Source organism: Lipotes vexillifer, unplaced genomic scaffold (assembly GCF_000442215.2).
Source record: "Lipotes vexillifer unplaced genomic scaffold, Lipotes_vexillifer_v1.1 scaffold216, whole genome shotgun sequence".
NCBI lineage: Eukaryota > Metazoa > Chordata > Mammalia > Artiodactyla > Lipotidae > Lipotes > Lipotes vexillifer.
This window is the reverse complement of record NW_006779100.1, coordinates 2,215,823-2,236,650: the sequence shown is the minus strand read 5'-3', so window position 1 is coordinate 2,236,650 and position 20,828 is coordinate 2,215,823. Positions and strand designations below refer to the sequence as shown.

Below are 20,828 nucleotides of genomic sequence, written 5' to 3'. Positions count from 1 at the left end.
TATTCTGGGAGTGAGGAGGACAAGGGCTGTGTCTTGAGGATCACCCCTTTGCCACCAGCATGCTGAATCCTGCCTAACAGGCACCCCATAAACACATGGCATAGGGAGAACCCACTTTTGGGGTCTGACAGTTCTGGGTGCAAATTACAGATTACAGTAACTCCCTCAAAGAGCTGGTGAGAGGATTCTAGGGGGGCTTCTGTGAAGCAGAGGCACATGGCAGGGAATCCTCCTTCCTGGGGGCTCTGTGCCAGACTTGTACTGCACAGAGCTGGCACCAGAGGCTGGCGGGGGTGGGAGGAAGAACATTCAACCCCAGGTGACCCTCAGCTCTTACCTTGGCCTGTTTCCCACCTCCTTCCCGCTACTTTTTTGCCTTGCTCCCGGGGTGTGCTCGCCTGCAGCAAAACAGGCAAGCACACAGGGGCACACAAGGTGGGGGGTCATCTGGAACCCAGTGCTGACCCCGGGTCAAGCCTCAGCCCTGCCCCTTACGAGCTGAGTGACAAGGAGCTGGTTTCTCAACCTTTCTGTGTCTCGTTTCTTTACTCGTGAAGTCGGCATAAGAATAGAACCATGGCAGAGGGCTGCTGGAGGATGGGCTGAGATGACGACTGGAAAACCTCCGGCCAGCTATAGTTATGAGCAAGTGCTTCAAACACGGTAGTTGCAATTATTCTTAACATGGAGAATTATTATTACAGGAGGGTGGGGAAGAAAATGTTTCAAGAAAGGCAGTGGGATATGGTGCAGGACCCTTGCTCCCCCAGGGCTGTGTCCTGGCTCTGTCCCTCACAGGGGGTGGCAGGATGGAGGGGGTAGAAAGGGGGACTCCAGGGTTTTAGCCTGAACACCACCTGACTATGTGATCTAGGACAAGCCATTTAACTTGGCGCTGAACCGCAATTTCCCACCTGTAAAATGGGGCTAGTAATAATATTCACCTCACAGCCTGTTGTGTGGATTAAACAGTCGATATATACAAGCGCCTTGCTTAGTAAGCGTTCTCTCTGATCATTGTTTCTGTAGAAAGAGCTTCAAAGTTGCTAATTCCCACTGGCCAACTGGACTGAACCATGTCTACAACCTGGTGTAGAGACAGATCAACTTTATTTGATGGAAAATCAGTCCCAGGATGATGAGGCTGAGAAATTCCAGTACTGGTTGCTATCGGCGTGGTGCCCAGGATGCGCTGGAAAGGTAGGGGGGAGGATATTTCTCCACAGCAGCCTTGGAACCTCCATCTGCACCCTTCTGGGGGCCCACGTGTCCTCTGACTGCCCTTCAAGGTGCGCTTTGATTTCTCCTCTGCAGTATTCACCTGCCACATCCATCATCAACAGAGGCCCAGGAATGTGGCCTGTTGGGTAAGCTGGGCCAAAGGTGAGGCAGACCCAGAAAGCACAGGACAAGCAGAGATGGAAATCCCTGACAACCTCCAGGATGGGGACCAGCCCTAGATCCTGCAGACTAGAGCTCTGGGGTGAGCATCACTGTTTGTGCCAGATCAGAGACTGCCTGCTGTGTGACTGTGGGTAATCTCTTAACCTCTCTGTGTTTCACCATCCTTACTGCTATTTTTACTCCCCTCTTTGCTATTTGCTAATTAAGAGAGTATTGGGATAGTGGTGATGGTTACACACAACATTGTGAATATAATGAAAACCACTGAAGTGTACACTTTAAAATAGTTAAAATGGTGAATTTTATGTTATATCTGTTTTATCCTAATAAGAAAATAAATAAATGAGTGTAATGTTACAGAGAGAAAGAGAATTGGGAATTTAAAAGCAAATGTTTGTAGTAGAGTGCTGACCCGTGTGAAGAAGGGAACTTTGGAAGTCAGGTCATGTCACCTGCTTGCTCTTTGTCAAAAAATAAATTGTTCCTCTCTGACCCATAGCAGGGACCAAAATTCTTGTGTGGCCGCCTTTTGGCTCCACAGCTCAAAGCATGCTCTGGTATCGCATTTACTCACTTTATCTTGGCCACTGTTTCTTTTTTTTTTTTTGTATTGTATTTTTTTAAATTTTTATACAGCAGGTTCTTATTAGTTATCTATTTTATACATATTAGTGTATATATGTCAATCCCAATCTCCCAATTCATCCCACCACCACCGCCCCCCACCCCGCTCTCCCCCCTTGGTGTCCATTATGTGAAAAGTCAGGCCCAGAGATGAGAGGTGACTTTTCTGAGGTCACACAGCAGCTCAGTATCAGAGCTGTCACTAGAACCCAGGACCTCTCAGGCTAAATTGCAGCCACATCATCAAAGCCTTTTACTCAGTTTGGACAGTCACTGCTGACCCAAACCCTGCCATGAGCCAAGAACATCATGCTTGGTAGATGCTGGATTAGAGGTGAGATAGCAGCCTTGAAGCTCAGGCTAGTAACCTGAGCAGAACGCAAAGGAACTGGAAAAGGAAACAAATGGTTTCGGAGCCCTAACTCTGGGCCAGCTACTCTGGGGACCCTTGACTGGCACCACTCATGATTCATTCAGCTTATGCTTCTCCAGTGCCCACTCTGTGCCGGTCAGTAGGTGTTGGGGATATTGGGTGATGGGGACAGCACGGTCCCTTACTCCCAAGGGCTTGTGATTTAGTAGGGAGACAGTCAGGAGATCTGGGTTCCTGCCTGGCTCTGCCACAGATTCACCTGAGACTCCAGATGCCTTGGTTTCCATACCTGTCCAGAGAGGGAGGAATCAAAGAAGACAGTGGACACACAGGCAGCTGGCTGGTTATAAGCATGACATACTTCAGGGGGTCATGTAAAGGGAGGCCCCTTGCAGAGGTAAGCTGACAACAAGATAATGAGTACATAGGGACACTCTCCGGGGACTGCATTTGCGAGCAGTCCTCTTCGTCAGGGTGGGAACATCTAAGAGAGTGAGCCAGGGCACCATCTTCAAATGAAGGGCAAGACACGTCCTGGGATTCCACTGCCCATGCATCCAAAGCCCAACTGTCATATGTCTGATTGATTAAATAACTGAATAACTGCATTTTCTGAAGCAAAACCAACCAGGTGTTCTGAGGCCAAGCAGATGGGATTCTAGAGGAGTCCATGAATGCCAAGTAGTAGTACCCATCTCACAGGATTGGTGGAGGAGTTAATACATGTATTTGCTGCAGGTATAGTCAGAATATGTGGAAGCAGTTACAGGGAATAGGGTTAGAGTGAGGCAAACTCCTAGTCATCCCTCAAAACCCTGCCCTGGTGTCCTCTCCCCTGTGAACCTTCCCTGAGCAATGCAGTTTCAGCTTCTTCAGGATGCCACCCCTCCAACGCTGCATGTGCCACTCGATACAATAATTATCCATTCTTTTCTCTAAGCTTTGTACTTCCTGAACCAGGGACTCTGCATTTCTCCTCAAACAGTATTAGTTTCCCTGAACTGAACTGGCTAAAGCCTAAACGAAGAATGGCTTTGATATATTGCAACTCATCACAGTCTACTCCTAATTTTTCATTCATTCATTCACTCAACAGAGATCTTTGAGCTCCTCTTCATGTCTCTATTTGGTTTTTTCTATCTTAGGCAAATTCAATTGATTATAATTCTGCATTTAATTTGGGAAATGAGGGAAGGAAATGAATGGATTGTGACAGCGATGTGTTAGGATGGTGAGATCAAGGGTGGGTTTTTTCCCCTCCATTTTTGACTCTTACCCAACCCAGTTGTTATTTTACTTTTATAATGGAACAATTCATCCCATATAGGAATACTGTATTCGAGGCACTATAATAAATGGAATTATAAGAAAGGATAAAGAAGTTAAAATGCAATTTCTGTTATAAGAAAGGATTTTTTTCCCCTGTAGAAAATAACTCTACCTGCCATGCTCCCCTAGTTTACTCAGAGCTGAAGTGTGAGACGTTAGTGACACCAACATCTGAGAGGTCTCTCTGTGCCAAGGGCTTTCCTTCCCTTCCACAAACTCAAGCTGAATGATTCAGGGACCTGTTGGGAACACTACATGACCCAGCATCACTGGCCTTCTGTAACCTGGGCATTTTCCAGTGTGTTCCGTATTGTCAATATTTCTCAGCTTCATGGACTTCTGCCATGAACTGGAAAATTGAGAGTCTGGACAGAAATGAACCAGAGCACTCCCTACTGAGGAAAAAAAACCCAAAAAAAACCCCCAGAGTCTGAAAGTGAGACAACATGGTTTAGCTAAATAAAACCTGGCTCCACGATGACTCCTTTATTGGACCCACCACCCTGCTGGTGAGCCGCCTTGAACCCTGGACCAGGAAGAGGTGCATTTATTGAGGATGCACCACACGGAGTGATGTAACAGCACCATGAAGTCACTCATAGGCCAGGATTTCCAGTCATAAATTAGCTAACTGTACACCCAGCTGGGGACACTCCCTTTGGAAACAAAAAAAAGAGACTTCTATGCAAAAACAGCTCCCTGGATGCCATGGGTTGGGTATAAATACTTCTTAGCTGCGGTATAATCATAACTTTGCAGCGAGTTGAAGACTGAGGCTCTCTGGCCCCAGAGAATTCAGCGTTGCTGGTTTAAAACTTCTCAGCCACCCTTGGTGAGGGAACTGGGCGGTTATAGACGGTTCCGAAGTTCTCAAGGTGAAGGTCCCCCCAAGTTTGCTTGTCAGTACCCTGCAGAGGCAGCACAGCCAGCTGCAAGGTGAGTTGTCTTCATTTCTGGGGAAGCTGCTGTTTTGAGAGGGTTTTGCTTCTTCCTGTTTGAGAAGGCTCAGAAAACTGGGGGACTTTTCTGCCTACAGAGATAAATTGGTAGAAAATCTAAGAAACGCCAGCGTGAGGTTTGGCCATTTGAACAGGGCATCTTGTTCAGATTTTTTTTTTCCTGCAAAATTTGCTGTAGTTGCTACGTTTCAAGGCAAAACTTTTTGGAGAGTGGGGAGTAATTTACTGAGAATTCTTTTTTTATATCAATGATACTGTCCAGTCCTTATAACATGCACCTTTTCCCTCCCAAATAAATTTTGTTAAGATAACTGTTATTAAGCCCCTTTTATGGAAGAAGAAATGCATCTTTTAAATAACTTGACCCAGGTCATGTAACTAGTAAAGCTAGGATTTGAACTCAGATTTGGGAGGCCCTAAGATTCTTACATGGGCCACATCATCACCACACTTCCCCCCAACACAAAGCCTTTTTCCATGGAGGAGGCATGCTGGGGACAAGCCCAGACCAGTCCTGGACCTCCACTTATGTCTTCTTTTTTGGTCTTTTTTTTTTGAGAAGGAGATTATCTCAAATATTGAGAATTAAGTGCATTTTTCCCCATAAATAATTATGCCTCCCCCATAATAAAAAAAGGAGCAGATGACAGCATTGACAACAACTGCAAAATCTGAAAAGATCCAAGGCAGCTATGACTTGAATGCTTTCCCCAGTGACAGGTGCTAATTAGATCCTGCAGGGACAGGCAGAGGTGCCCATATTTCAATGACCAGCAGGCTCCTCCCCACCTTGCCTCGGGTCAACAATGAAGTTTGCCCAGTCAGGTCCCATTCAGAAGGCTCACAGGGTTTGTACTTTGTCCTCATTAAGCTACGTGTTTTTCCTTTAGGGAGTTATGTGGCTCTGTAGAATTAAAGTCCATAGGATCCCCACATGCCACACCAAAATAGGAGCGGAGGCTTCAAAGCCCTGATGAAGTGACTGCTCAAGACTTAACATTAGCCTCTGTACTGATGCTTCAGTAAACTAACCACATTGAGAAGGCCCAGTTCTCTAAACTCTTCCTCAACCTCCCACCTCTGTCTCCTCCTTCCTCAGCCCACGGAGAAGAACCTCTGAGTTTCAATCCAGAGAAGTGACGTGCTTTGCAAAACCGCAGAGATGGCCTGTCCCTGGCAGTTTCTGTTCAAGGCCAAAGCCTATAAGTATGATTTGACTGAGGAAATGGATATCAACAACAATGTAGACAAAGCCCGCCAGCCTCCCTCCAGGTAAGCTTTTCCCTGCCGCCACTTCCTGCTGGTCTCCTCTGGGTTTCCATTCCCCGCTCTGCCAACTCAGAATTCCTCTCTGCTCCTGGCTTCTCACCAGAGGTCTGTTGTCGCCGGATGCTTCTTGGATGTCCCTATTGGAATTGGATGCAGCCACTGTTTATTGGGCGCCTCATTGCACCTGACACTATGTGAAGAAGGAAGGGCCATGGCCCAGTCCTGTGGGGAGAATATAGGAAGGGGATATGGAATACCTGACTTGAGAATGGAAGGCAGGAGAGCCCAGTGGTTAGGACCGGCATCCTGGGTAAGCTTTTCCCTGCCGCCACTTCCTGCTGGTCTCCTCTGGGTTTCCATTCCCCGCTCTGCCAACTCAGAATTCCTCTCTGCTCCTGGCTTCTCACCAGAGGTCTGTTGTCGCCGGATGCTTCTTGGATGTCCCTATTGGAATTGGATGCAGCCACTGTTTATTGGGCGCCTCATTGCACCTGACACTATGTGAAGAAGGAAGGGCCATGGCCCAGTCCTGTGGGGAGAATATAGGAAGGGGATATGGAATACCTGACTTGAGAATGGAAGGCAGGAGAGCCCAGTGGTTAGGACCAAGGTGGCATCCTGGCCAACGTCCCTTTTTTTTTTTTTTAATTTTTTTTTTTTGATGTGGACCATTTTTTTTTTTAAGTCTTTATTGAATTTGTTTATTGCTTCTGTTTTACATTTTGGTTTTTTGGCCGTGAGGCATGTGGGATCTTAACTCCCCGACCAGGGATCAAACCTGCACATTGGATCATCAGGGAAGTCCCTCAACGTCCCTTCTGATTCACCAGTGCACATGCCTCACTGGTGGTTAGATATTCTGAACATCAACCTGGTGAAGGGTGCCAGGAAGTTAGATAAACTGTACCCAAACCCTGTGCTGGGCCTCACTCATTGGCTCTGAGCTATCTCTCGCTGGCTCTGTGACCTGGGCTGGGGGAACCTCTCTGAGCCTCAGATGTTCTCATCTGCAGTCTGGGGAACCAATGTAACCCATCTTGTAGCATTTTGAGGATGAAATGAGAGTGGGCATGTAGAGCAATTAGCAGTGTGCCCATACAGAGCAGGTGCTCAATAAACGCAAGGTTTATTGTAACCAAACGCTCACTTTGGGCCAGGGCCATCTAGGGCACTTCACAGGTTTTGCTGCTCAACTGACCTTCACTGGGGCTCTGTAAAATACAAGTTATTGTCTCATTTTACAGTTAAGGAAACAGAAGCTTTAAGTAAGAGTGGTGTGACTTCCCCCAAAGCCACCTGACTGGTAATTACAGAGTTAGAATTTCTTCCACCCCCTTGCACTTTGTAGGAGAAGCAAGCCTGCGGTAGAACCGAGAGAATTACTTGGCCAGCCTGCCAATCAGTGGACAGGCTTCCAGAGCTAGGAGAGCTCATGGCCTTGGTCTCGAGGTTGAGGCTTACCCCAGTGGAAAGACAAGTCCATCTGTGATAACACCACAAGAAGAATCAAACCAAAGCCCCAGGCCACACAGGGCCACCACACAGCCTCCCAGCCCCACGGCCCCAGAGGAGCCTTTGCCCTGGACTACAGTGGGCAGGTCGCCCCTTGCAGGCGGGCAGCTGGGCAACCCAGAAAAGCAGCACACATAAGCGCTTGGGCTTGGGGATAAGCAGGAGGCTTTACTACTTAATAGCCCTGTGAACTTTGGCAAGTCCCCTGGCCTCCAGACTCAATTCCTCATCTGTAAGAAGGGGGTAGGAATACCTATTTCCTGGGGTTGTGGTGGGAGATTATATGAGTTTTCAGATGTAAACAACTGAGCCGCATGCCTGACGGGGAGTCGGAGCCCCATAAATGGCACTTGTTGCCGTCATCAGTGTTGTTATTGCTATTGGCAGTAGGACGAGGTTGAGCAACGTCAACATCAAACAGAGCGGCCTCTAGGAGCCTCACAGGAGTGAGCGGCTCAGTGTGGACTTGGAAGGGTGGGTAGAATGTGGGGAGGTGAAGAGAAAGAGCGAAGACGTTCCAGGAAGGGGGCAGGGTGGGCAAAGTCTCAGAGACAGAAGCAAGCATGACTGTGCTGGGGCCTGGGGTGGGGCTTGGGGGCTGGGATAGGAGAGGCCAGGCCGGAGCCCGGGGGATTGAATGCAGAGCAGGGGATTTGGATTTTCTCTGCTTGGCCATGGGGAGCCATTGTAGATTCTTTAGCAAGATTGTCAAGGTATAGCGTGTGGGTTGAACTAGAGGAGAGAACGTTTGAAACCAGGCGGTCTGGGCTGTGCTGGCCAAGGTGGCCAAGAGACCAACAGATGAGAACGCAGGGTTGGATGGCCTCTAGATGCCCTCCCGGCACTGCAGACTCAAATGCTGCAGACTGACAGCAGTTTCATCGCTCGTCCTGGGGTCTCTGCAGGGCCTGAACCCTAGGAATCTGCTTTGACTCTTCTTGGTCATCCCTCCCTTCTCTTCACCTCATGATTGCAGCCCCGACCATCTGGCCTCCCCCAACTGCGGCCCCCACACTGGTTCTGACCTCTCTCACCCCAACTTGACTTCTAGCAGGTCATGCTCCTGCTCTAGTCTGCAGTGGCTCCCCATTGCCCATCACCACACTGAGGCTTGACTGCAGGGTTTTGTACGATCACCCTTCCCAGACAGAAGGTCCATCCCACCTGCCCAGCCCAGCCTTCCTCTATTTCCCAGTGCCTGTACACGGCCCATTCCTCCTTTGATTCATCCAGACCCAATCTATCCCCTATCTTTCAAGATCATCCTGAATCCCCCTCCTCCCCTAACCCTTACACGTGGCCTACAGCTTTCAGCTTTGAATTCCAGACCCTTTACTAGCACTGTCTTGTGTTTTGGGACCATTCAGGACACCTGAGCTGTAGGTTGACCTGAGGCAAACCAGCTGACTTACCCCAAATTTTTAAGTTGGGCTGGGCTGGCAGAAGTGCTCAAATCAGATATGAACGGTGACTGAGAGCAAATATCACACGTCAATTTATTTAACAGTCCTCCCAACAATCGATGAGGAGGGGACTTTTGTTATACTCCTACTGTAGCAATGAGAATGCTGAAGGCTAGAAAGTTTAAGTAATTTTTGAGATCTCACAGTTAGCAAATGACAGAGCCAGGAGTCAAACCCGGGCAGCCTGACTGATGACCACTACACTGGCTGCCCTGCTTTTAGTCCTAGGCATGTTCCAGTCCATTAACAATGATTTGCTGAGGGCCACTCCTCTGGCACTGTGCTGGGCGTCATGGGGCTGTCGGTGAAGCCCTTCTATTTATCAATTAAGTAAATAATAAATTGATCCACTTATTCATTGCATAAACAGCAGCTCGCACAGGTAATGTTTTTTTTTTTTAACATCTTTATTGGGGTATAATTGCTTTACAATGGTGTTAGTTTCTGCTTTATAACAGAGTGAATCAGTTATACATATACATATGTTCCCATATCTCTTCCCTCTTTGTCTCCCTCCCTCCCACCCTCCCTATCCCACCCCTCCAGGCAGCCACAAAGAACCAAGCCAGTATCCCTGTGCCATGCGGCTGCTTCCCACTGGCTATCCGGTAGTATATATATGTCCATGTCTCTCTCTCGCCCTATCACAGCTCACCCTTCCCCCTCCCCATATCCTCAAATCTGTTCTCCAGTAGGTCGCACAGGTAATGTTTATAAAGTTCTTATTACTGTGTCAGTAATGAGGCAGGAACTGTTATTAGCCTTATTTTACAAGGTTGAGTGACTTACTCGAGGTCAACACCTGGAAAGTGGTAGAACTGAGGTTTGAACCAAGTCTAAACTCATAACCTCTACACTCTATGGACTCTCTCTGAGGGCCTGCTGTGTGCTGGGCTGAGAAAGGTACAGAGAAAAGAGATCCAGGTCCCGCTGTCAGGGAGGGAATGGGGAAACGATACCTTCCTCACTGGTTTGGGGAGGAATACACAAAACTTGGGAGTGAGGTTGGGGTGGTACAGAGAGGTAGACAGGAGGTTACAAGAGAATTTGGGGGCACTGGGATCTATCCTGGGGATGCTGCAGGGGGCCTGGCCTGGCTGTAGTGTGTGTAGGGGGGGAGCAGGGGTGGGGAGAGGACTTTAGAGAGGAGGTAGGCCCAGCTGGACTGCACCCACAGTGGGATGGGGTGGTGGGGGAGGATGTTACTGGAAGAGGAAGCAGCAGCACAAAGGGGATTTTATCCTGAAAGCAGTGGGAGCCAATTAATATGTTTTATCTTGAAAAGTAATTTTAAAATCCATTCAGGTGTAATAAAACCAAGAACTTTATATGGGAGTAATGGTTCCATATTTTGTGTAAACAAATGATTAGGAAGTGAACATGGGGCATGTGTCTGTGTTTTACAGACAAAGGCAAATGTTGGGAACAGCTAGGTGAAGGTAAATGGAATTTGGGACAAAGTCAAGTTGGGTTGCAGTTGGCTTGGAATAAATATGTACCCTCTTTCATTCCACGTTAATTTGGGTTCAGGATTAAATATGCTGGAGTATGTGCAGGAGGGCTCCTTGTGCTCTGGGGTCAGGGCTGCTGCCCTGTCCCCGTCTGGACCCTAGGAGTTACCCTGCTCCCAGTGTAAGAAGCAACGTACAGATGGAGCAAGGTCAGTGGCGCTGTGCCTTCTAATACGGACCAGGAGCCTGAAGAGACCTGAGGGGGCTCCTGGTCCAACTGCCCAGCCACCCGGTCTCCCACTGAAAGTCACCCCCCAGCTGCGACCTTTCTTGGGGCTTCTTTCCTGGAATTGCACTGAACATGCAGGAAAGAAATAGCACTTCCTAGGGCATCCCTGTCAGGTGAGAGAGCTTGGGCTGTGGCCCTGGGGCTGCTGTGTGGTCTTAAGCAAGATCCTTGACTTCTCTGGGCCTCTGTCTGGCTTCCTTCACGGTCAAGTGGGGATAACAATATTGAAGTGCCTTCTTGACTGGATTTAGTAAGGGATAGATGAAATGACAGGAGAGCTTGCTTCGTAAACTGTAAAGCACTGTACAGTCGGAGTTATTATTATGAACATTACTGTTTTTTCATGGGGAATAACAAACCCAAGGCCGGCCATACCTGCCCCGGGGGCTCAGCCCAGAGAAAGTCCAGTGGCATCCAGAGGGCAGACTTCCCTGCGGGCGCCAGGCTGGAGCGGAGGCGCGGGACGCTGCGGCCGCCTGCGGAGCGGACACTCTGGCCGGGGTCCAGGCTCGGGGTGAAGCCGAGTTGGGCCGCTTCTCCGGCTCGCTCCGCCCCGGGGAGGGGGCTGCTTGGTCCGGTGGCGATAAAGGGGCCGCGCGGCAGGGCGCAGGGCGCCCTCCGAGCTGCGCCCACGCCGGGGCCATGCGCGAGGGGCTGGGCGCGGCGTGCGAGGCTGCCCGGCCCCGACTCTGCCGGCTTCTTCGCAGGATCCTCCGGCCGCAGCCAGCCTGCGGTCCCCGCCGAGCCAGGTACTGTGCCGGGCCGGGATCCGCCCTGGGAGGGGGAGGGCGGCACCGCGCGGGGCCCCGGCTCGAACCCCGGCGCGCACTGCCCCTATCTGAGCCTCGGGTTTCCGGGGGAAATATGAGGATTGGAATGTTCGCTCTGTAGGATTCCGACGAGAATTTACTTAAAGGGTTTTCCTGGTTTAGAACGCTTGAGGGGTTGCAACTCAGTAGCCACAAAGACCCAGAGAAGCCCCACATGCACCCCTCAGAGGCGTCTGTACAGGCTGGAGTAGGAACTGCGGATGTTTCAGCACTTGGGAGCTTTCTGGATTTTTCAGCCCTGGGGCTGCAACACCCTTTAGGATAGATAGGGTTAAGAGAGCAAAGAGTTTCTTGATTTACAGATAAGATCCATTTTCCAGAGCGCCTCCTTGCCCCTGACCCGTGGTGTATGGAGAGGTGGGAGCATGTGGCGGAGTGGGAACAGCAGAGGAATCAGTCACCAGACGAGCCACGGACTGCAGCTCTGACCTCAGCGTCCTGTCCCTCAAGCGCTTGTGGACAGTGCTGGGTCTCAGCAAGAGCCACGCTCCAGCTCTCCTTTTTTTTTTTTTTTCAGTACGCGGGCCTCTCACTGCCGTGGCCCCTCCTGCCGCGGAGCACAGGCTCCGGACGCGCAGGCTCATGGGCCCAGCCGCTCCGCGGCATGTGGGATCCCCCCGGACCGGGGCACGAACCCGCGCTCCCCGCATCAGCAGGCGGACACCCAACCACTGCGCCACCAGGGAAGCCCTCCAGCTCTCCTTTTGATAGCAGGTCCTTAAGGGTCCCTGTTGCCGTGAAGGACCAAGCAGGATCAAGCACAACTGTGGGTTTAGCCAAATTGCACGTGTCTGGATGGATGATGCAATAATTTGGCAATAAGTATCCAGAACCTTAATATGCTCACCGGGCTTGTGGGCGCCCTATCTTCCAGCAGCTATAACCCAAAGAAATCACTAGGGGAGAGAGGACTGTGTGCATAGCTTTGTGTTCATTGTTTCAAATTGTAAAAAATTTCCCAATTATGAAAGGAATTCATGGTCACTGAAAAAAAGTTGGAAAATGCAGACAAAGATAAAGCAAATTCAAATCATCTGTGATCTTATCAATTAATGCTAGTCACTGTTAATATCTGCTAGCATTTCCCCCAGGTGTTTTTCTATGCTTTTGCACACACACGCACACACACACACACACACACACACACACACACACACACACATATGCACGAAGCCGGCATCAGACCATGTATACAGTTTGAGGCATTATTTATAATAGTGGAGAAACTGGACACAATCTAAATATTCAACCCTAAGCGGTGGGGTCAGGCTCACTATGGCCCATCTGTAGAGTGGATTTTTAGGTAGCTTTTTAATATCTGGGAGCAATAGTTATGCTAAGTGAACAAAGACATTGTTTCTCAATCTAAAAGTTACTGTGGACTGGTAAGCTTCTCAAATTCTCCAGTTCTGTGGCCAGAAGTAAATGGGAGGAAACATGAATAAGAATGGTGGGGCTTGGGGGTGAAGGGTGATGGTAAAAGATTGAGAAGGGCAGTAAAGCATTGCCTCCCTGAGGACCCCAGCCTCAAAGCATCTTCCCCTTTAGGCAGCCCCATGATGACTGCTCAGCCATGGCTTACCTGTTCTGAATGTCCAGATGACCCTATACTGGCTTTTTTCTGGTGGGGCACACCAGACCAGACCAGAGGGGTGATGATGGCCAGTCACATGGAGGGTGCTTTACAGGGCTGCTGAATCACTTGATTCAGATAGAAGTTGCTTTCTGATACATAGTTACTTTCTCTTAAAGGGACACTATCTCTTTATAGTTATAAATCATATAATGCAACTATATAATGTATGTAGTTAATTATATAATACGAATATAAATGGTCATTACCTTTTCCAATAACAAAAGCAACACACGCTCATTTGTTATTTTCCGACATCACAGGTGTGTGTAAGGTGGAAAATGAGCGACCTTTGTAGGACTCTCTAACCGCCTTTCCCTTTGGATGTGTACACACCCCAGAAAATACTGCAAAGAACATGGGACACAAGAAGCTTTCTTACTGAGGTGCCCAAGGAGGAGGCATGTGTGGGGTGTGACTCTTGGATGGATGCTCATGTGTCTTCTGTTCTCTGTAGCATTTACTGGGAGAGCGAACCTGAAATCCCAAACCAGAACCAATGGTTTCTGAATGACTTCAGACTATTAGGGCTTCTTAAAAGGATAGGCTGGATTCTTTTAAATCTGTTATTGTCAAGCAAATAGACCAATATATTTTTAAAAAGCGTTCTTCTCTTCCAGAAATACTGAGATATTTAGGCATGACGTGAGGTCTCAGACTTGCTTTAAAATGAGAGTGGGGGCTGGGAGAGTAACGTGGAAATAAAATTGACTGTGGGTTGATAATTGTTCGATTGGGTTGAATCTAGGTGAAAGGCTCACGGGGGTTTATTACACTCTTCTCGCTAATTGTGTATGTTTAACATTTTCCATAATAAAAATTTAGAATAATTAGATAAACCAAGATAAATCAAGTGCTTTAAATAAAAAAGCGTTAAGTCCCAAAGAGGGAGTGGCTGGTGGACAGTACTGCTGGCCTGAGAGGACAGGGTTGAAGGAGCCATTCTCTGCCAGCTCAGCCCTATACTATGTTTGTACTCGGCTTTGGAAGGGGGCATCTTCGCAGAGCTTCTGTGGGTCACCCTTTGGGCCGTTCACTTTGGTTCAGCTCCCCTCGTGACTTTTTGGCTTTGTAGGGAACAGGCAACGGAAGAAAAGGAGGAGGGAGGGTGGTGATGGTGCAGAGACTGGATGGCCAGCTGCCTCCCTCACCACGTTGACTGGAAACTCTGACGTTCACTCCCACCCTCTAGACCTCACCCCCCCCTCCCCCCAATGAGGGGCTGGCAGAGGGAACTCTGATATCTGTCTTTGCCTTCAGATACTCCGTCTCATGATAGCTGTTTCCTTTTGCAGTCCAGTGACACAGGATGACCCCAAATGTCACAGCCTCGGCAAGCACCGGAATGAGTCTCCCCAGCCCCTCACGGGGACAGCAAAGGTCAGTGAGTCACTCCGGTGTGGGAAGCCCCTTCCCCGCTCTCCCAGGCACAGCAGCCTGGTGGAAGCTGAGGTCTGGGGCAGTGAGTAGAGACCTGGGGACACAGGTGGGGACGAGCTCTCTCTTTGGGAGAGCGGGATGAACTATGGTGACGGGGACTGGTGGCCCCCCAGGTGCGCAGGCACCTGGGTGACTTGTCTGTGTGGGTTGGCAGGCCTGGGAGAGGGCAGACCACTCATGGAGCCAGAGTAAGATGCTCAGAAATAATCCCGAACTCAGCAGCTGAGCCTCCAGCCCCAGCCCCAGCCCCAGCCCCTAGCCCACTGGTTCCACCTTCCCTAAGTGCTTTGGCCCTCAGTGTTCCAGAGAGGTGGGCAGAGAACTGGCTTTCATATTCTTAAATGCCTTCATGGAAGGCAGTGATACATTCTCCCTGTCCTGATTTCTGTTCTCAGGAGCAGTGGCTGTGACAGTAACTTCTGTCCCTTCTAACCTTAGTCCCTCCTGTTGCAGTTCCCCCGAGGGAGCATTTGGCAGGCTCTTGGATGAGGAGAGAAGCCTGGCCAGTGGCCCAGGCACCTGGAGCTCTTAGCAGTCGCTGGCCCAGGTGGCCAGGCTGCCGGAAAGGGAGGAGGGATGTGGACCGACACCGGGACCTGTGTCCCCACCCACAGCTCCTCAGCCACCCAGAGCCCAAGCAGGGCCTAGAGCCTGGGAGAGACCCATGGAGTCCTGGGGTTGGAGGCATTTGGAAATCCCTGTTTTTTGCTCCCTCTTAGCAGTCTCCAGAATCCCTGGTCAAGCCGGCTGCACCCCCATCGGCCTGCCCACGGCACGTGAGGATCAAAAACTGGGGCAGCGGGATGACTTTCCAAGACACACTTTACCACAAGGCCAAAGGGGTGAGAAGTCTGAGGCTTCTGGGAGAACCACTTTTGTCCCAAGTCAGCGAAGCCATCAAGGCCCTTAATGGATCAAACAGATGGCCCCTTGGGCAAACCAGACAGGCATCAGCTTGGGCAAAGGGTACTGGGAACAGAGACGCTTGTTTCTCACAAATTACAGTAGGAAGTATATGATGCTAACTCCCTGTTAACTCCCCGATGGATGATGGATAATCCAGAAGGTGAGATAAACAATTACAGGAACAAATTAATTCTTTGTCAGAGAGACAGATTTCAGCATTGTATTAGGGAGAATTTTCTAACAGAACTGTCCAAAGCTGGACTGAACTATCCAGTCCAGTCCCGTAGTGAGCTCCCTATCACTAGAAGGATTCAAGTGCTATTTGATAGGGAGGTTGGAAAGGGGTTCAAGCCTCCAGTGAGTAGTTGGACTGCTTATCATCTTCTAAGTTTCTTACTCTAACTTTAGAATGTATTCTGTGATTGTAAAGTGGGAAAGAATTGAAAATTTCAAGGCCATGAATGCAGGGTCATTTCCCACACCTTCCAGAAATGACCACTGTTAACCTTTGGGTGTATTTTCTTTCAGTATTTTTTCTGTGCCATCCCCTGGCTTTGGGATTTGCACCTTCTCAATTCATTTTGGCTGAACAGCAATAGTTTGTCCCCAGGAGTCATATCAGCCTCTTTAAATGAGAAGGTAATTGAGATCGTCCCAGGGATCGAGCTGTTGACTTTGGGTCTGGGGACAGGGCCAGAGGCAGGGCCAGGGCAGGGCCAGAGACTGAGCCCAGGGTGGTGGGAGCAGCTCCAGCCCGTAGCCCCTGGGGTTCAGCCAGTAGAGGAGAGGAGATATGAGTCAGGGGAGAGCCTGGTAGACCCCAAGGAGGAGGTGCCACAGAGGTGGAGAGGGGTGGCAGGGAACTGGAGTGGAAGGGGGTGGCCAGGACAGCTGGCCCTGGAGGAGGATGGCCATCAACGCCTGCGCTGAGGGGCCAGGCAGCCAGCCTCACCATCACCGCTCTCTTTCCAGGATCTCGCTTGCAAGTCCAGGTCTTGCCTGGGAGCCATCATGAACCCCAAAAGTTTGACCATAGGACCCAGGGACAAGCCTACCCTCCCAGATGAGCTTCTACCTCAAGCTATTGAATTTGTCAACCAGTATTACGGCTCCTTCCAAGAGTAAGTCTCGCTTCCTGCAGCATCGCTGCCTCACCCTCCCCTGAGCTCTCCTGTCTCCTGCCCTTTCCCTCGGACCCCAGACCCCTTTCCTTCCCAGGCTTGCAATGGAACGAGGGCTAAAACATAGTTTTTCAGGGAAAAGACCCTGGACACGTTCTCAAAACCATAAGACAAAGAGGCATGGCAGTAATGGTTGAAAGTGTGGGTCGGGTATCTAAACGTTTGAGTTTGAATCCTTGTCCACCGGTAACTGGTCCTGTACCCTTGGGAAATCTATTTACCCGCTGTGTGCTTCAACCTCCTCACAGGTCAAAGCAGGGTCATGATAAAACCTGGCTCATAAGATTGTCGCGAGGATTAAATAAGTTTGGAACAGCGTCCTGGCACAAAGTGATGAGTTGATATACAAAACCTTTTACTATGAAATGTTTGAGACAGAAGGGACCTCAGAGACCACCTAGCCAAGCCCTCCACCTTCAAGTGTGAGCCGGGAAGCCCAGCGACAGCTAGAGTTCAGTCCCAGCTAGAGTTCAGGCCACCTGACTTGGAGAGAGCTCTTTGCACTGCACTCTGTGGGGATCTATATTGCTGAGTTTCATAAAATATATGGCTATTAATTTAGGTCCTTTTATATCTTTGAAATAAAAATGCACAAAGGGATTGTAAGGCAGAATGGCCAAGGGAATGGATTTGCTGTTTTATGGGCTGGGAGGGGAGTGTGGCTTTTATGGTGCAGCCCCACGTGGCACTTTACTGCACGAAGTGAGCCACAGAAGTAACCTGGGACACCCCCTCCCCATGGCAGAAACAGTGGCTCCTGGTGATGCCACGTCCCCTCTGCTCTGACCTGCAGTGTCTGAGCTGGAAGAGGCCTTGAGTCTATGAAAGAGACCCTTAACTTCTGGGGCTGTGATCCTTTACCCTGGCTGCACAGTGGTCGCCGTTAAGGACTTTGCAAAATACTGGTGCCAGGGTCCCCAGGGCTGGAGGCATCAGCTTCTCGGGAAGTGTTCTTTAAAAGCTCCCAAGGCAATTCTAATGTACAACAGGACTGAGAACCCTGTCAGGGGTTTGCTGCTCTGTGTGCCGTATAAATAGAACCTCTGCAGAAGTGCTTTGTCACTAGGAGGTCCAAGGTCCTTAGGCTTTCAACTCGGTTGTTGACTTATGAGCTTTTCAGGGTCAAGGAATTTTCTTGATGGGCTTCACTGGACCACTATATTGAAGCTGACATTTACTGAGCGCTAGGTATGTTCTGGGCTCTGCCTTATGTAAGGCTCACCATGACTCTATGGGACTGGTACCATTATTATCCTCCCCACTCTGTACAGATAAGGAAACCAAAGCCTGTGGAGGACATGTAACTTGCTCAAAGTCACACGTTCTGAAGTTCCAGAGCTGGGATTTGAGCCCAAGCAGTTTGGGCCAGAGCCCCTGCTTTAAACCTCAATGTTCTAGCATCCAGCTCTTTGACTTTGAAGGTTCTGACTCCAGGCTGGACCTGGGGGTTCCTGCTACTGTTTGGAAGGCAGTTGGGTGGGTGTTAGCCCCAGGAAGCTATAGGGCTGCTCTCGCTGGCTGTTGAAAACCCATTTACTTTTCACAGAGGGAAAAAGTTCCACTTTTCATAATCACAAATCCATGGCTTGGACCCCCCAAGAGGTCCTGGGTGTGTGAGTGACAGGTGGCAGCCCATCCCTACAATTACACTAGCAGCAAAGGCACGGACACCTGGGCCGCTTCAGTCTTTCGTGAGTGAAGGATTGTATAGTTAGAAATTGTAACTTGCTGAATGTTCTGTCCAACGTCAGTGCACCGATGCCAAAAGCCACTCCCTCTTTTCCGAACTAATAGGCATCATAGCATTTTAGTGCCTCAGAAATGTGACTATTTGAAAACAGTGGTAAAATGTAAAACGCTAAAGGAATTGGGTGAGAACATAAAATAATCTTTTCTTACATAGTCCCACGTTAACACTACCAAGTATGTTGGAAGCATCTGTGTTCTGGTGGTCGCTACTGTTTTCATGCTCAGATGCAGAGCAGGGAATGTTGCTAGAAGCTTTGTTTGGGGAAGGAGGGCTGCCGGTGGTGGGGCAGCCTCAGCCTCACCCAGCAGGTCTTTATGCCAGGAGTGTCCTTGAAGATAAATAGCACCGAGTGTTTTGTCTTTGAGCTTTTTTCTTTAATCAGGGAAGAGTTGTCAAGACACTCTTCATCCACAGAAAGGCCATTTTGTCTTGAGTTGTCCAATCTCCTTAATCAGGAGTTCATTCCTTAAATAGTTTTGTTTGTTGCAACCTGAAATGTCTTTGATGCCCATTGGAAATCTCAAGGTTGCTCTGTGTGTGTGTGTGTGTGTGTGTGTGTGTGTGTTTCAAAACCTTCCTGGCTGTGGGGTATTTTTGAAGCCTGGGATGGGAGGGGAGAAGCCAGTTTGGAAATCTCACAAGGGACAGCTGGCCAAGTGGCACGGGGGTTGAGAAAGCTCGCTGTAGACAGCCTGTGACGCTGGACCACACTGTGGAGGGCTCCTCCTTGAGCGGCCCTGGGGCCCTGCAGGCTGAGTCCTGAGGGCAGGTCCCCGTCTGGGCCTGACCAGGGAAGCGTGGGCAGGCCCTGCACATCTCTGGGCTTGCAATCCCTCCCACCCAGGGTGGAAGGTAGAAGGTTAAGAGCCTGGGCTTGGCATCAGGGCAACCTGAGTCTGAGTCCTGGGTTTCCTCTGTACCACACTTGTGTTCCCGGGCCAGTACTTAACCTTCCAGATACACCGACTATAAAAAGGACACAAAAATGCCTCCCTCACAGTCTCAGTGGGACCCTGACTGTGGGTGGCTTCGCCCAGTACCTGGCTAACAATGAGTACTCAGTGCACAGGATCTGCTGTGGGAGGGACTGATTCATCTCTTAACCAAGGGAAGGTGGACTGGTGCTCCCCTGGCTGAGAGGCAAGATGGGGCTGGGGCTTGCTGGATGCCGCTCCGGCTCTCGCAAGTGTCTGAGAAGCGCTGCACTCCGTGCTGAGATGAATATGATTCGAGAAAAAGCTCCTAGAAACGACAAAGGTGCTGGTGGGATCAGGACCAGCTGTGTAACATGCAAGACCCAGTGTGGAAATAGAAACGTGGCTTCCTGTTCACAGATGATTAAGAATTCAAGACAGCAGAGCATTAAATCCAGCATGGAGCCCTTCTGAGCTCAAGGCCCTGGTCACATGCCCATGAAGCTGGCTCTGGAGGGGACGGTCTCCTTGAGAGACATCTTGCCCTCCTGGTGTCCTAGTTCAGTTCCTGCTTCTGTGGATTGAATCAGTCTCCATTTAAGGCCATCTCATTGTTGATCTTCCTGATGCCTTCCTGTCCCCCAGGGCAAAAATAGAGGAACATCTGGCCAGGGTGGAAGCGGTAACAAAGGAGATAGAAACAACAGGAACCTACCAGCTGACGGGAGATGAGCTCATCTTCGCCACCAAGCAGGCCTGGCGCAACGCACCCCGCTGCATCGGGAGGATCCAGTGGTCCAACCTGCAGGTGGACTCTCTTAGCAGGAGAGGAAACTGGGAACCCGGCGGGCCCTGAGCAGTGGCTCCCAGCAGCCCGCCGAGCTGTGCCCGGGGCTCCCTGTGTTCTCTCTCCCTGGCCCTGAGCTTGAGATGGGGGCTCACGGCCACCCACCCCCACTGCCCCAGAGTCTAGAATCTGATCTCAGCACCAGGATTTCTAGCCGATCTTTCTCTCTTGCGTTAAATTTCAGAGACTAAACGCCAACGTGAAACCAAACGACATTTTGCTATTATTACTGCTGAGGCCCTGGTTGTTTACCTCGACTGAATTCTTGGCTTTTAGAAAACACTTCCTTTATCCTAGCCTCCTAAGCTGTCTTTACGTTTTATTGCTGGATAATAGTGAAAGTACTTGGACAGATAAAGAGATAAGAAATGCCAATGGAACCAGCTCTGGCTGTAATAAAATGTTCTGGAGGCCGTGTGTAACATGTGTAAAGCAACTAGGCTGTGGGAATCCTGACTCATGGTGCTTGAGAATCAGGTTCTCTTGGGGGTTGGGTTTTGATACGGTCTTCCAAGTGAGGGCGCCTGGGCTCCCCTAGGAGAGCAGAGGAAGGATGAAGGGGCAGAGAGGAGGATGCACTCCTCAGCGAGGCATTCGGTTCATGGGGTTTGGGGCCACTCCCTCAGTCCCCGTGGCTTAGCTTTTAAGATCAGC

The 20,828-nt window shown here is 49.9% G+C and overlaps 1 protein-coding gene across 3 annotated transcripts in view; it reads left to right on the top strand.

The window, feature by feature from the left end:
- The first annotated feature begins 4,479 nt into the window (after positions 1 to 4,479).
- The window catches only part of NOS2 (nitric oxide synthase 2), a 39,200-nt gene continuing 22,851 nt past the window's right edge, over positions 4,480 to 20,828 (top strand). The window contains exons 1-6 of one of the 3 annotated variants that reach the window (XM_007452399.1): positions 4,480 to 4,666; positions 5,789 to 5,961; positions 14,432 to 14,516; positions 15,296 to 15,418; positions 16,455 to 16,603; positions 19,973 to 20,135. In XM_007452399.1, the coding sequence (XP_007452461.1) occupies positions 5,852 to 5,961; positions 14,432 to 14,516; positions 15,296 to 15,418; positions 16,455 to 16,603; positions 19,973 to 20,135 (630 nt within the window). In that variant the 5' untranslated portion in view covers positions 4,480 to 4,666; positions 5,789 to 5,851. Of the gene's footprint in view, positions 4,667 to 5,788; positions 5,962 to 13,851; positions 13,929 to 14,415; positions 14,517 to 15,295; positions 15,419 to 16,454; positions 16,604 to 19,972; positions 20,136 to 20,828 lie in introns of those variants that run through there. The other 2 variants (XM_007452398.1, XM_007452400.1) reach the window with 2 other exon arrangements.